This window comes from Vicia villosa, linkage group LG4 (assembly GCF_029867415.1).
Source record: "Vicia villosa cultivar HV-30 ecotype Madison, WI linkage group LG4, Vvil1.0, whole genome shotgun sequence".
Taxonomy (NCBI): domain Eukaryota; kingdom Viridiplantae; phylum Streptophyta; class Magnoliopsida; order Fabales; family Fabaceae; genus Vicia; species Vicia villosa.
Window position 1 is genome coordinate 156,902,056 of NC_081183.1, and position 17,207 is coordinate 156,919,262.

At 34.2% G+C, this 17,207-nt stretch overlaps 1 protein-coding gene across 3 annotated transcripts; it reads right to left on the reverse strand.

Annotated features, from left to right (window-relative positions):
- Nucleotides 1-2,792: 2,792 nt before the first annotated feature.
- LOC131595659 (receptor-like kinase TMK4) lies at nt 2,793-5,094 on the reverse strand. Of its 3 annotated transcripts, none has more exons than XM_058868075.1 (3): nt 4,846-5,094; nt 3,875-4,315; nt 2,793-3,310 (listed from the first exon to the last, which is right to left on the reverse strand). In XM_058868075.1, the coding sequence occupies exons 2-3, from the start codon at nt 4,173-4,175 to the stop codon at nt 2,838-2,840; spliced, it is 774 nt and encodes a 257-aa protein (XP_058724058.1). In that variant the 5' UTR covers nt 4,176-4,315; nt 4,846-5,094; the 3' UTR covers nt 2,793-2,837. The 3 variants fall into 3 exon arrangements, with proteins under 3 accessions (XP_058724058.1, XP_058724057.1, XP_058724056.1); XM_058868074.1 differs by having other exon boundaries at nt 4,798-5,094; XM_058868073.1 differs by having other exon boundaries at nt 3,875-5,094.
- Between the last annotated feature and the right edge of the window lie 12,113 nt (nt 5,095-17,207).

Genomic DNA, 17,207 nt, shown 5'->3' on the forward strand with positions numbered 1-17,207 from the left:
ATCCCTCTAAATTCGGCACCATTTTGTAATTTTAATATAAGGTTAATTTGGAAATGCATTTGCAAATGTATATTTTGGACATGTATCTCAGAAATTGCATGATATTATAAATCAAACAAAAACCAGAAACATGACAATAGCATTGAATTGAAAACGAAACAAACACCAACACCAAATTGACATTAAATTAAAACGCCTAACATTGCTTCGATAGTCATTAAAATGAATTCATCATTACATATCATTAAAACAGAGATGTTGTAATATAATGATTATATCCTCGATGGATCTTTGAATCGTCGCATTCACTTCATTCGAACCCTTTGATTCATAACGAAAAAAAGCACTCCACATAATCTTTGAATCTTCATCCTTCTTCAGTTCAAAGTTGGTGAAATGTATTTTTCATTCGCCGTTGACAACTCGGCAATTTTCTAGAAAACGCGAGAGAGTATTCAGTTTGGATATCAAATGTGTGAGAGATGTTTCCTCAGTGGCGGCTTATCGCAATTGAAATACACAAATGCAAGGTGGGGATATGAACTCATTCTCTCGTTTTCGTATGTTATTTAGATAAAATAGGTTGAGAGACGCCCTATTTATACATGTATTGGGACGTTTTGGACATTAGAATTCACCATTTTTAGCAGTCTGTTTGTTTGATGAGAGAGGAGTACACAAGAAATGTCGTACTATTTCTTTGGCTGGAAATGTACAACAAATCTTTGAAGCAAGATTGATTTTCTGCACTTGCAATCTATCTAATGGCCAACAACAACATTATGTGAGATAGATTGCAGGGGCAAAAAAAATATTTTGTTCTAGATAGAAAAACATTGAAGATTTTTTCTATCTTACAATCCATCCCAAAAAATGATGCATGCGAGTTTAGGGTGGCTTCATATAAGTAAGGATTAGGTTAAAATATGTTTAACGAATGCTTTTATAGTGAAATTTGATTATTTGATTCCTCGGTTATATTGAAAAACTAAAGGGTTAGTTTATTTAATTTACACTTAAATAAATAAAAACTTTAAATTTAATCACAAATTTTAATACCACAATTCATGCCCCCCCTCCCTCTTGTGCTTGAGTCACTTTTCCAACACATGAGTCATATAGAACCGGTGAGGAATCCGCGATAGCTAGAATCTAATATGAATGATCATTCACATAGTACATATATACATCATTTAACTAGTTTCTCTAGTATGTGATCAATCACAAAGTACACGTACACATCACCGAAGGTTCTACATATGCATGGTCATTTAACTAGTTTCTTTAATATGTGATCATTCACAAAGTACACGTACACATCACCGAAGGTTCTACATATGTGTGGTCATTCACAGAGTACTTGTATATAGAGAATTAGGACGCCGTCTAAGGTGGGAGACCCTCATAGGTCTCTCACGTGAGAGACTAATTTTTTTTTTTTTTTTTGGGCTCAAATGAACAAGGACCATTAGATTAGGATTAGATTAGGTGTCTACACTATCAACCAATGCACTATCACACATAATATCACTACCTTCCCTTCCACATTCTCCTCTCTCTCTCTCTCTCTCCATCTCTCACATCTTCTCTTTTCTTCTTTATTTGTGTTCATAAACATAATTAAATATGAGACATATATTTATTACTATTAAATAAATAAATATTAAATAATTTGACATATATTTATTGTGCTATTAAGAATAATTAATTCCACGCTATTTCTCTTACAAATATGATTCTTTTTTTTTTTTACATTTTCATTAATAATATTTTAAATCAATTTATTATATTTATAAGTTTTTAAACATATTAATTCATTCATAATCATTATAAAACTTTGTTTTCAATTAAAAGCAAACTTTTATTAAGATTAAAATAAATAATAGTTAATTTGTATTTAAGATAGTATTTAATTCGGTAAAAAAACAGATAGTATTTAATTTTTAGATTAATATTATTTTTATTTTAATTTAATTATAAGAAAAAGTGTGTTATTTTTCAAATACGGAAAAACTGTGATATTTTTCAATCAACAAAATATATTTACAATACAATAAATGTTATGTTATTGATTAAAAAAAATAATTAAAAAGAATTACAAAGACATTGCGGTCTTATATGGATGCATCCTATCAAATATAAAGATAAATATTACTATTTAAATTTAAAACCTATTTTTATCAACTTCTAAGGTATTTTAATATTTATGTAAATTAACAATAATGTTAAATTATTCAATTAATTTTTATTATACTATTTTTGAATTGATGATAATATTAAGTATTAAATTATATGAACAATAATTATAAAATTTGTTTTAATTGTTAATAATGTATTAAATTATATGTTTAATCTTTTAAATATACGCGTAAAGAAATATTTTGATCCAAATTCTATTAAAATAATTAATAAAAAATCGGTGTCATTGATTTAAAAAGAAGAAAAATATATATGTCAGTTTATAAGTTGTTGATTAATACAAAAAAATTCATAACAATAGTTGTATTAGATTTTTTATTAAAATATATTAATTGGTATTAAATTTTAAACTTATTATGGTATAATATTTGTATTATTTTATTAAATTTGTACTATATGATCATTATTACAATAATAATTACATTTTTTTTGTACAATTAGTAAAAAATAAAAGTAGCTATACTTAAAATAATTTAGGAATTTAAACACGAGAAAAATATATTATTATTTTTAATTATTTTTATTAATAATATTTTTATTTTGAAATTATTTTTAATTTAAAATACAATAATTTTTAAGAGAATATATGTACAAGTGAGCTATATATTATTGATGTAATAATTTAGAAATATATGTTATTAATGTGAATAAGAGAAATATATGTCTTGATTAAATATGGACAAGTCATTAAACATTGATGTTGAAGTGCCTTCATTGTCTTGCCACCTTTGCAGTGCTCGAGGAAGATTCAACTCAACGCCATAACCACTTTCGTCTGTATCGATAGAAGGTTTCCATTGCTCCACAAGGGGAACCAACACATTAACTGGGTGCCCCATATCTGGCCTTTGATATGGTTCACGGGCGGTGCAATGGCCGGCCAGCTCAGCCATTTTATATATGCTCAACATTGTTTCCTCATCTGGGTTGAGAGTTTGATCAATTGTCTTTGGAACGTTTTCCTTGTTAATGAGTACCCTTCGGAACCATGTAACCAAATGAGACCTTTCATCAGGCACAGAGTCGTCCAATGCCTTTTTACCTGTGATCAGTTCCATCAAAACTACTCCGAATGCGTAAACCTCCACTTTGGTTGTCACTCTTCCGGTAGCTGCAAGAAACAATATTACATTAAATATAAATAATGGAATAGACTGGCATAAATCAAAAGCACGCAATGCAACAAGAATGAAGCATAGTTCACAAGCAAAGACAAACAACCAGGCCTTATCCCACTTAGTGGGGTTAACGATGCACCAAGTCATAGATGAATAAATTGGGATGACAGACTCTGCAACAGTAATTAGTGACGACGGAGTATTTGAATAAAACTTATGAAACCGGTGAAGAATATAATTGCAACTATACGCACCAGCAAGAGTTATACAAAGAACACAATGTGTCTGAATAAAACTTTTGAAACCGATGAAAAAATAATATTGCAAAGCAGCAGCAACAAAGAACTGCTAAACACATATTCGGATCAAATAACAATTATTTTTCCTTCCAACTTTTGTTTTATGTGGCTTTATTCAATTAAACAACCAAACATTTCTCAGCATCAGGGCGTGATATTAACGCAGTACTTATAGGCTATAGCTATAATTACCAAATAATGTACAAGATAAGAATTTAAAAATTAAGGCACGTGCTTAAAACCAAAAACTTTGTATACCTGCGTACTCGGGTGCAAGATATCCAAATGTTCCGGCCAACCTTGTCTCAAGAGAATAATTCCCGTCAGGTGCGTTTTTAACCAACCCAAAATCTGCAACTTTTGCTCTCATGTCATTGCCTAATAGTATATTTGATGGTTTTAAGTCTCTATGAATGAAGCTTTGTTGAGCTAAGTTGTGCAAGTATTCGATCCCCCGTCCAACATCCAAAGCTATTGCCAACCTTTGTTTCCATGTCAAAGGAGTGTAACCATTTTCCTCACATTCAAACAGATGATGCGTTAGTGTACCTTGAGGCATATGCTCATATACCAAAAGCCTCTCATTGCCATTGATGCAATATCCCAAAAGGGCGACCAAATGTCTATGCCTAACCTTAGTAAGAACAGAAATCTCTGCTTGGAACTCATTCAATTCTTTGCATCTATACAGATGGATAACTGCGAGCAGTTTGAGCCAGAGTAGTAACATAGGATAAAGGAAGCAGTAGATGTGAATTCAAAATAACCCCAACACAATAATTAATTACTGGTTCATAAGCTACAATCAAAGGCTCAGCAGAAATTAAACATAAAAATGCTATAGCGAAAAATCAAAGAAAACAGAAGAGAAAGAATCAAGAAACCGACGGAGGAATTGCATCGAACACTTTGTAAGCAAGATTGAAAGACTCAAAACATATGCATACAACCACACAAAACAGACCATAAAAACACCCAAAACAGCTTATTCATATAGTAGTAAAAACAAAAAACAACCTATTCCTAAAGACTAAAAGAGTTTATTCTTGGAAGAGTAGTAACACACGAAAATATCTTACATGAAAACAAAACAAATGCAGATACATAAGACACACAAAACAACTACAAGAACACTCAAACAAAGTTGAACACATAGAAAACAAAACATTGAAACAACTTACCTCAAACAAAACCAACATAGGAATGAAACATTGAAACAAGCCACACACCTTGCAACTATGAAGCAACGCACAACCACCATTTAAACCTCCACTCACTTCTCCGATCCGGCCAACAACTTTAACGGAAACATCGACACCACATCGAGCAGCTCACGGCTATCCTCAAATGTAAATGTAGACCATAAGAATAAACTGGATCTGGAAAAAGAAATAATGGAGGAAGAGGAATCAAATGAGAAGAAAGAGAGATGGTGGACAAGAAAGAGAGAGAAAGCAAAGGAACTGTATTGAATATTGAAAAAGAATATTATTACCCGGGTAATAGGAGGTAGCTTTTGATTTGAGATATTTTTTGAATTTGACATTCAACAATACTGCCACCTGTATGCATCGGGTAATTTGATTGGTCAAGGATAATTGATTTAGTCAATAACATAAATGGGCATGATTTAGTGTAATTAAATTTTATTATAAAGGGTATATATCTTTCATTCTTAGGTAGGTAATTGATTTCTTAATTATTTTTTGTTTAACCTGAAAATAAAAGAGGGAAAATTTGAAAATAAAAGAGGGAAAGTTTTAGAATATGAGAGGGAATGAAAAAAAAGTGGGAAACCTTCAGCATATAAGAGAGAAAGAAAAATAAATTCTAAAATTTCAATTTTTTTAAATTTATTAATAAATTTATTCAAAATATATCTTAAAAATCATTCATTAAAGTTAGTAATTGAAATATAAATAGAGAGACAATGCACTAATTATATTATTTAAATATGTCTTAAAAGTCATTTATATATATACCAAGAATAATCAAAATTCACTCATAGGTTACACTAATAGCTATGGTTAATTTAAAATTTTTATATCATTCTAATTTAATGGTTATAAATGACCACTTAATAACTCCATGATTATTTTTAAAAATAGTCTCTCCCAATTTTAGTAATAAATAATTTTTTATTTATTCAATCTAATACCTTATCATATAATAAAATATATTTTTCTCACTATTTCTAAAAACTCAACTTATTCTTCATTTTTTAAAATGTGATTCTAAAAAAATGAAATTATGATGCTAAATATTTTAATAAAAAACTCACGATTCTTAATTAAAAAATCAACTTACTCTCAATTTTAGAAAATTTCATTATTTTTTATTTAAATAAAATTCTATTTTTAGCAGCATTTTATTTTATTTTATTTTAAAATTACATGTTTTTTACATTTTATTTCATTATTTTTTATTTAAATAAAATTTTGTAACATGGTACACACACAGTCGACATCATCACTTGACTCCTTGACATGGTTTACACATAGTCGGACATTATCAGTTCATCTTTAATATGATACAAGCATAGTTAACCATCATCAGTTGACTCCCTGACATGGTTCACACATAGTCGGACATCATCAGTTCATCTATAATATGGTACACACATAGTTGACCATCATCAGTTGACTCCCAGACATGATTCACACATTGTCAGACATCATCTGTTCATCTCTAACATGGTTCACCCATAGTTTGACATCATTCGTTGAATCCCTGACATGGTTCACACATAGTTCGACATCATCAGTTGAATCCCTGACATGGTTCACACATAGTTCGACATCATCAGTTGACTCCCTGACATGGTTCACACATAGTTCGACATCATCAGTTGAATCCCTGACATGTTTCACACATAGTTCGACATCATCAGTTGAATCTCTGGCATGTTAGTAACATAGTTTGAGATCATCAGTTGAATCCTTGACGTGTTTCACACATAGTTCGACATCATTAGTTGAATCCCTGACATGGATCACACATAGTTTGACATCATCAGTAGAATCCCTGACATGGTAGACACATAGTTCGACATCATCAGTTGAATCCCTGACATGTTTCACACATAGTTGGACATCATCAGTTGAATCCCAGACATGGTTCACACATAGCTAGACATCATCAGTTTAATCCCTGACATGGTTAACACATAGTTCGATATCATCAGTTGAATCCCTGACATGGTTCGCACATAGTTCGACATCATCAATCGAATCCCTGACATGTTTCCCACATAGTTGGACATCATCAGTTGAATCCCTGACATGGTAGACACATAGTTGGACATCATCAGTTGAATTCCTGACATGGTTCACACATAATTCGACATCATCAGTTGAATCCCTGACATGATAGTAACATGGTTCGAGATCATCAGTTGAATCCCTGACATAGTAGACACATAGTTCGACATCATCAGTTGAATCCCTGACATGGTTCACACATAGTTCGACATCGTCTGTTGAATCCCTGACATGGTTCACACATAGTTCTCCATCATCAGTTGAATCCCGGACATGGTTAACACATAGTTTGACATCATCAGTTGAATCCCTGACATGTTTCACACATGGTTCGACATCATCAGTTGTATCTGTCACATGTTTCACACATGGTTCAACATCATTAGTTGAATCCCTGACATGGTTCACACATAGTTCGACATCATCACTCGAATCCCTGACATGGTTCACACATAGTTCGACATCATTCGTTGAATCCTTGACATGATTCACACATAGTTCGACATCATCAGTTGAATCCCTGACATGGATCACACATAGTTTGACATCATCAGTTGAATTCCTGACATGGTTCACACATAGTTCACCATCATCAGTTAAATCCCTAACATGGTTCACACATAATTCACCATCGTCAGTTCAATCCCAGACATGGTTAACGCATAGTTTACCATCATCAGCTAAATCCCTGACATGGTTCACACATAATCGAACATCATCAGTTGATCTGACATGGTTCACACATAGATTACCATCATCAATTGAATTCCTGACATGGTTCACACATAGTTCGACATCATCAAGTGAATCCCTGACATGGTAGACACATAGTTCGACATCATGAGTTAAATCCCTGACATGAGTCACACATAGTTCGACATCATCAGTTCCATCCCTGACATGGTTCACACATAGTTCGACATCATCAGTTGAATCCCTGATATGATTCACACATAGTTTACCATCATCAGTTGAATCCCTGACATGGGGCACACATAGTTCGACATCATCAGTTGAATCCCTGACATGGTCCACACATAGTTCGACATCATCAGTTGAATCTCTGACATAGATCTCACATAGTGAGACATCGTCAGTTTAATCCCTGACATGGTTCACACATAGTTTACCATCATCAATTGAATCCCTGAAATGGTCCACACATAGTTTGACATCATCAATTGAATCCCTGACATGTTTCACACATAGTTCAACATCATCAGTTGAATCCCTGACATTTTCACACATAGTTCGACATCATCAGTGGAATCCCTAACATGTTTCACACATAGTTCGACATCATCAGTCGAATCCCTGACATGTTTCACACATAGTGTGACATCATCAGTTGAATCCCTGACATGGTTCGTACATAGTTGGACATCATCAGTTTAATCCCTGACATGTTTCACACATAGTTGGACATCATCAGTTGAATCCCTGACATGGTTCACACATAGTTAGACATCATCAGTTGAATCCCTGACATGTTTCACACATAATTCGACATCATTAGTTGAATCCCTGACATGGTTCACACATAGTTCGACATCATCAATTGAATCCCTGACATGGTTCGCACATAGATGGACATCATCAGTTGAATCCCTGACATAGTTCACACATAGTTTACCATCATCAGTTGAATCCCTGACATGGTTCACACATAGTTTATATTCATCAGTTGAATCCCTGACATGGATCACACATAGTTCAACATCATCAGTTGAATCCCTGACATGGTAGACACATAGTTTATAGTCGTCAGTTGAATCTCTGACATGGTAGTAACATAGTTCGAGATCATCAGTTGAATCCTTGACATGTTTCACACATAGTTTGACATCATCAATTGAATCCCTGACATGTTTCACACATAGTTCAACATCATCAGTTGAATCCCTGACATTTTCACACATAGTTCGACATCATCAGTGGAATCCCTAACATGTTTCACACATAGTTCGACATCATCAGTCGAATCCCTGACATGTTTCACACATAGTGTGACATCATCAGTTGAATCACTGACATGGTTCGCACATAGTTAGACATCATCAGTTGAATCCCTGACATGTTTCACACATAGTTCGACATCATCAGTTGAATCCCTGACATGGTTCACACATAGTTTACCATCATCAGTTGAATCCCTGACATGTTTCACACATAGTTCAACATCATCAGTTGAATCCCTGACATGGTTCACACATAGTTCGACATCATCAGTTGAATCTGTGACGTGGATCACACATAGTTCGACATCATCAGTTGAATCCCTGACATATTTCACACATAGTTCGACATCATCAGTTGAATCCCTGACATGGTTCACACATAGTTCGGCATCATCAGTTGAATCCCTGACATGGATCACACATAGTTTGACATCATCAGTTGAATCCCTGACATGGTAGACACATAGTTTGACATTATCAGTTGAATCCCTAACATGGTTCACAATAGTTCGACATCATCAGTTGAATCCCTGACATGGTTCACGCATAGTTTACAATCATCTGTTGAATCCCTGACATGGATCACACATAGTTCGACATCATCAGTTGAATCCCTGACATGGTAGACACATAGTTCGACATCATCTGTTGAATCCCTGACATGTTTCACACATAGTTCGACATCATCAGTTGAATCCCTGACATGGTTCATACATAGTTTGACATCATCAGTTGAATCCCTGACATGGTAGACACATAGTTGGACATCATCAGTTGAATCCCTGACATGTTTCACACATAGTTGGACATCATCAATTGAATCCTTGACATGTTTCACACATAGTTCGACATCATCAGTTGAATCCCTGACATGGTTCACACATAGTTCGACATCATCAGTTGAATCCCTGACATGGTTCACACATAGTTTACCATCATCAGTTGAATCCCTGACATGGTTAACACATAGTTTACTATCATCAGTTTATCTGTAACTCGCTTCACACATAATTGACCATTATCAGTTGAGTCGTTGACATGGTTAACACATAGTTAACCATCATCAGTTGACTCCCTGACATGGTTAATACATAGTTGACCATCATAAGTTGACTCCCTGACATGGTTAACACATAGTTAACCATCATCTGTTGACTCCTTGACATGGTTAACACATATTTGACCATCATGAGTTGACTCTCGGACATGGTTAACACATAGTTGACCGTCATCAGTTCATCTGTAACACGCTTCACACATAGTTGACCATCATCAATTGAATCCGTGACATGGTTACCACATAGTTGACCATCATCAGTTGACTCCCTAACATGATTAACACATAGTCGGACGTCATCAGTTGACTCTCTGACATGGTTAACAAATAATTGTCCATTATCGATTCATATGTAACACGCTTCACACGTATTTGACCATCATCAGTTGAATCCATGACATGGTTCACACATAGTTTACCATCATTAGTTGATTCCCTGATATGGTTAACACATAGTCGGACATCATCAGTTCATCTGTAACACGCTTCACACATAGTTTACCATCATCAGTTGAATCCCTGACATGGTTAACACATAGTTGACCGTCATCTGTTCATTTGTAACACGCTTCGCACATAGTTGACCGTCATCAATTTATTCCCTGACATGGTTAACACATAGTTGACTGTCATCAATTCATCTGTAACACGCTTCACACATAGTTGTCCATCATCAGTTGACTCCCTGACATGGTTAACACATAGTTGACCATCATCAGCTCATTTGTAACATGCTTCGCACATAGTTGACCATCAACAGTTGACTCCCTGACATGATTAACACATAGTCGGACATCATTCGCTCATCTGTAACACGATTCACACATAGTTTACCATCATCAGTTGATTCCCTGACATGGTTAACACATAGTTGACTCTCATCAGCTCATCTGTAACATGCTTCGGACATAGTTAGCAATCATCAATTCTTTTGTAACATGGTTATTATTATTATTATTATTATTATTATTATTATTATTATTATTATTATTATTATTATTATTATTATTATTATTACTACTACTATTATTATTATTTTGATATTATTATTATTATTATTATTATTATTATTATTTTTTGTTATTATTATTATTACTATTATTATTATTTTGGTTATTATTATTATTATTATTATTATTATTATGATTATTATAACTATGTGTTATTATTATGGTTTTTTTATTATTATTATTATTATTATTATTATAATTTATTTAAACGTGAAAATATTTTTTTTTTAAATAAAAAACCTTATAATTTAAATTAACGTGAGATTTCTAAATTTATACATAATTTATTTTTTAAATTTGAAAAAAAACAAATTTAAAATTAACGTGAGATTTTATAAGTTAAACTTAATTTGTTTTTTAAACTAAAAAAACTAAAATTTTAAATTTTACAAAATAAAATCAACGTTAGATTTATTTATTTAAATTTTATTTATTTTTTAAACTTTAAGAAAACATCAAGTTTTTAAATAAAAAACAATATTAATTATAATTTTAATGCAAATTTCAATTTTATATAGAATTTAACATTTCTCAATTTTATAGCAAAACAAGGTTTTATCATTTTTATGCTTGAAAAGCCAAAATTATGCAGAATTGAAAAGGCCCATTTATCATACTTTGCTTGCAACGTTTTTAATTCATTAAGCATCATTTAATGCTAATCATTTGCTGTCCTCCTTTTTCCTTTTTACTGTAGCAGCAGACATGTTGTCTTCCTTTTTCCTTTTTACTGTAGCAGCAGACATTGGGAACATGTCTATTACTTTATGGAGTGTTATTGTGTGTTGGGTGCACCATAATATCATATGTCCAAATCTGATCTAATGGTATTATATTCATTTAAACCCAAAAAAAAAAAAATTGAAGTCTCTCACGGTGAGAGACCTAAACAGGTCTCTCACCCTAGCCTGAGCCGAGAATTAGTGTCAATCATAAATATGGTCATTCACACATAACACATTTATAATAACTAACAATTTAGCTCATGTACATGGTCATTCACGTAGTACGCGTACATGTTGTCAGGCATTACACCCACTTCGACTCATTTCTTAATACTCGTGATCATTTAATAATCACAAACATCACAAAGTCTCCTTAACTAGATTAGCGTCCTGGTTACAAGTTATATTGATGAACGTGTAGAAAATCTCAACATTTCTCATATTTATTTCAATTGATCCCTTTTAAAACCAATGTCATCTTGTAATCATTATCTTGTGATACATCTAAGTATCCAAGATTTCCTATTAGTTTGCTTTAATTCATGTCCTAGGGTTACCTACTATTCTTATTTTACTTCACAACTATTCATTAATCACAACATCACACATACATACAAGTGTTATAAAATTTTACCACAAGATAGATCTTTAAATTCAATTTCTAAAGCAATTGATTTCATTTAAATTAGAGCTACCAAACTAAAGTTATGATATTTTCAATCCGGCCTCACATTTTTAACTCTGGTATTCCAAATAACAGTCCCACAAGAACAAAGAAAACAACTTTTTACTGCATATTCTTGCATCTAATCATCACTTAAAATTTCTCTTTAGCACAATCAGGTTTTGATACATAAAATCACGTGAAATTAGTAATTTGGGACAATAAACAAGCATGCAACACACATCAAACAATTGAACATAAGAAAACACAAATAATCATGCAAACAAGAATCACACAACTTAAAATACCCAATTCCCACATGAAAACCCCTAAATTTGGTCTACTCTAAAATCCAAGATAATGACCCCACCTTGGGTTAGAAATTCAGAAATTGATGAAATTAAAGAGGGATTAATGATGATCTTGTAATCTCTTGAGCTTGCTTTCTTTCTTCTTCTTCTTTCAAAATCCTTCCTCTCTCCTTGCATTCAATCAAGAACATGAACAATTTGATTTCTTCTTCCCTTCTTTCTCTCCCATGCCTATCTCATTCTCTCTCTCTCTCTCTCTCTCTCTCTCTCTCCCTCTCTCCCTCTCTCTCTCTCTCTCTCTCAACAACCCTCTAAATTCTGGTTTGGAAAGAGATGGTGTTATAAATCACAAACACCATGAATGCATTATGGCAGACATGGATAAACAAAGGAAAAGAGAAGAAGATGAAAGAAAGGTTGAAGCTTTTGATATGAATTAATCAGCTTGGTGAAAGTTTCAGTACAGTTAGGCTTATATAGTTGCTTGAGAATCAATGAAAGAGCCACAAACAAACTGTAACTAACTAACAGAAAATAACCAACTTCCTAACTAACTTTGCAACTTCTAAAGCTAAAGGCAAATCAGTTACAAAGAGAAGGAAATAAAAGCTATCAGAATTATTATTTCAACAGCCTCCCTCAAGCTTAAGCATGATAAATGTCTATCATGCCAAGCTTGGATATGAAGTCATTAAACTTGCTGGGATTTAAAGGCTTTGTTAGGAAATCTGCCAGTTGCTCTTGGGAGGATATAGGGAGCAGCTTCATGACACCTTTTTGAACCTTTTCTCTCACAAGGTGACAGTCAATCTCAAGGTGCTTTGTTCTTTCGTGAAAAACATGATTAGAAGCTATGTGTAAGGCGCTTTGATTGTCATAATATAGAGCCGGTGGTCTGCAACATGTGATGTTCAAATCTCTCAAGATATACAGAAGCCAAATTAATTCACACGTGGTTGATCCTAAAGCCCTATACTCTGCCTCAGAGGATGACCTAGAAATAGTTGTTTGCTTCTTGGCTTTCCACAATACAAGAGAAGACCCGATGAAGAAGCAATAGCCTGATGTGGATTTTCTAGAATCGACACATCCTGCCCAGTCAGCATCAGAATATCCTAGAATCTGCAAATTTGAGGATCTAGGAAACAACAAGCCCTTTCCAGGATGCTGCTTCAAATATCTGATTACATGACATGTTGTGTTATAGTGCATCTGTGCAGGATTCTGCATAAACTGACTCAGCTGTTGTGTTGCAAGGGTGATGTCAGGTCTTGTATTATTCAGATACAAGAGCCTTCCAATAAGCCTTCTATATGTTGTGATATCTTCGAAAGGTTTGCTATCATCTTGATATAATTTTGTTGAGGGATTCAAAGGTGTGGTAGCTGGTTTAGAAGCAAGCAATCCAGTGTCGTGTAGCAAATCTAGGCAGTATTTCCTTTGAGAAATGACAATGCCTTCTCTCGAATGTGCCACCTCAAAACCAAGGAAGTATTTCAAAATCCCTAGGTCCTTGATTTTAAACTTGCTATGCAGTATGCCTTTGATCCTGTCAAACTCAGTCAAGGAAGTGCCAGCCAAAATCACATCATCAACATAAACCAGCAGAACTGTGATCTGATCATTCTTAGAAAGATTGAACATAGAATAATCTGAGTTGGATTGATGATAGCCAAGTTGTAAAAGAAGAGAGGTGATTTTTTCATACCATTTCCTACTGGCTTGCTTTAAACCATAAAGGCTCTTAACAAGCTTGCAAACCTGATTTGGTTTAGCACATTGAATCCCTTGAGGCACACTCATATATACATCTTCTTCTAAGTCTCCGTGCAGAAAAGCATTGTTCACATCCAGCTAATGTAAATACCAGTGCCTGATGGATGGTACAACCAGTAGAACACGGACAGTAGAGAGTTTAGCAACGGGAGAGAAAGTATCGAAGAAATCGAGACCTTCAACTTGGTTGTAACCCTTGGAAACTAACCTTGCCTTATACCTTTCTATAGAGCCATCAGCTCTATGCTTAATTTTGTAAACCCATCGACTGCCAATAGGTTTAACATTCTCTGGCAGATTGACTAATTTCCAAGTTCCATTGATAGCAAGGGCTTCTAACTCAGAGTTCATAGCCTGCACCCAATGTTCATTCTTACAAGCTTCTTCATAGGATTTTGGCTCTAAATCACTTGTGACTGAAGAAATGAAAGCTCTATGAGAAGAAGATAAATAATTGAAGGAATGAAACGAGGAAATTGGATAAATAGTACCTGAAGATGATGATTGAGCTGAAGAATGTGAAGAATTGCACACATAGTCCTTAAGGTGGTGAGGAGCATGTCTGTTTCTAATTGTTTGATGATTTTGGCCATGATGGATAGCAGGTAACAGTGGTTCAGGTACAGAGTTAGGAGATGATGGTGATTCGTGGGTAGCTGGTGAATTTTGTGAAATAGTAGGGTCTAGTGAAATTGGTTCAGTAATGGCAGGAAGGGACTTGTATGGTGAATTAGTGTGATACTGCAAATTAGGTTGATAAGGAAAAACGTGTTCATGATGAACCACATTTCGAGACAAGAAGATTTCACTGTTATTCATGTCAAGGAGAATAGCTCCTTTAACACCTTGTCTAAAACCTAAGAAAACACACTTTTTACCTCTATGGTCAAGCTTTGTCCTATGAGATTGGATGGTTGAGGCATAAGCTAAGGTTCCAAAAACCCTTAAAGCTTGCAGATCAGGTAGTTCATTAAAAAGAAGGTAGTAAGGTGATTTATTGTTCAAAATACGGCTAGTGACTCTATTCATGAGGTAAACTGCATGATTGACAGCAAAGCTCCAAAAGTTTTTAGGAGTATTGGACTGAAAAAGGAGAGCTCTAGCTATGTTCAAAATATGCTGATGTTTTCTTTCCACCCTCCCATTTTGTTGGGGAGACTCAACACAGCTAGTTTGATGTAAAATGCCCTTAGAAGCATAGAAGGTTGGCACTATAAATTCAGGTCCATTATCACTTCTTATGACCTTAATTTGAGATTTATGTTGGACTTCAACCATTTTAATAAAGTTGAGGACATTTTGTCTAATTTCAGCTTTGGATTTCATTAAGATAATCCAGGTATACCTACTGTAGTCATCTACAGCTGTAAGGAAGTATGAATGACCATAGTAAGATTTTATGGCCAAAGGGCCCCAAACATCAAAATGTACAAGATCAAAAAGATTTTCTGCTTTATTGAAACTAGAATGATAAGGGAGCTTTTTGTGTTTGGCAAAATGGCAAACATCACAAGCAGCTCCTTGATCTACAACAATGAAAGGAAAAGTTTGACTTAAAGATTGCAGTCTACTATGTGACAAATGTCCTAATCTGAAGTGCCATAGGGCACTCTTAGGTATTGAACATGTAGAGGTATTGTTGATGTTGGAGCTAGCTTCATTCTCCCTTTTAAGAACTAGGTGGTACAATCCCTCATGCTTCTCAGTCAAACCAATCATCTTCTTCGATTGCTGATCCTGAATAAAACATTGAGTGTCATTAAAATTCACTTGGTAATTGGAATTATGACACAGTTTGGAAACAGATATTAAATTGACAGAGAATTCAGGAATATAAAGCACATTTGTGATGAAAAAGGTGGGAGAGAACACAACTGTACCAACATATTTAGTTGAAGCGAATTGTCCATTAGGTAATTTAACACTAATAGGAATGATGGCATTATAGGAATGAAACCAAGACAGAGAAGAACATATGTGGTCACTTGCACCAGAGTCTATGATCCAGGAATTGGAAATGCAGCATTTATAAGCAAAAGAGTAGGAATTACCATTGTGATTTACATAAGAATGACCTATAAATGATGTAGAACCAACTTGGTTGGAAGTGGCAGGGGTGGAAGCTTGATGAAGAGAAGAATTCTGAATTAGCTGCACCACTATTTCAAACTGATCTTGAGTGATATGAGAAACACTACTGGTAGAAGCAGCTTGCTGAGTACCAACTTCTTCACCATCATCATTCTCACTTGCAGCAACAATATTGGCAGTGGAATTTTTGCCAAAATGAGGTGGAAAACCGTGCTTTCTATAGCACACTTCTATAGTGTGGCCAGTCCTACCACAAGGAGCGCAAACCTTAGATTTAGAGGTATTGGGCTGAGAAGTATGATTGCCTTGCTTGGGATTGAACCTCTTATATCCAACAACATTGATTAGAGCTTGAGATTCATCAACTGGTGCGAATTTGCCTTGTCTCTCATGTTGGAGCACCATTGAGAAGATCTTGTTCATAGGAGGTAGTGGATCCATAAGAAGGATTTGTGACCTACCTACAGAGAAATACTCATTCAGACCTGTCAAGAACCTGATAGCATACAGCAGGCTGTGATTCTTCCTAGCCTGCCTCATAGCATCACACGAACATCGAACCCTGCACACACAATTGGGAATAGGCATGTAAATCTCCAATTCTTCCCAAAGAATCTTCAGGTTTGAGTAGAATTCAGTGACTGATTTGGATTCTTGTTTGAGGACATATATTTCTTGTTGTAACTCAGAAACGCGTATCAGATCTCCTTGTGAAAATCGCTCCTTCAAATCATTCCAA

Bases quoted from the DNA above. Each gene is read 5' to 3' on its own strand.
- LOC131595659 (XM_058868073.1), bottom strand. From the start codon at position 4,346: ATGTTACTACTCTGGCTCAAACTGCTCGCAGTTATCCATCTGTATAGA. The intron at 3,311-3,874 runs GTATACAAAGTT...TGTTTCTTGCAG, and splicing joins TCTTGCACCCGAGTACGCAG to CTACCGGAAGAGTGACAACC.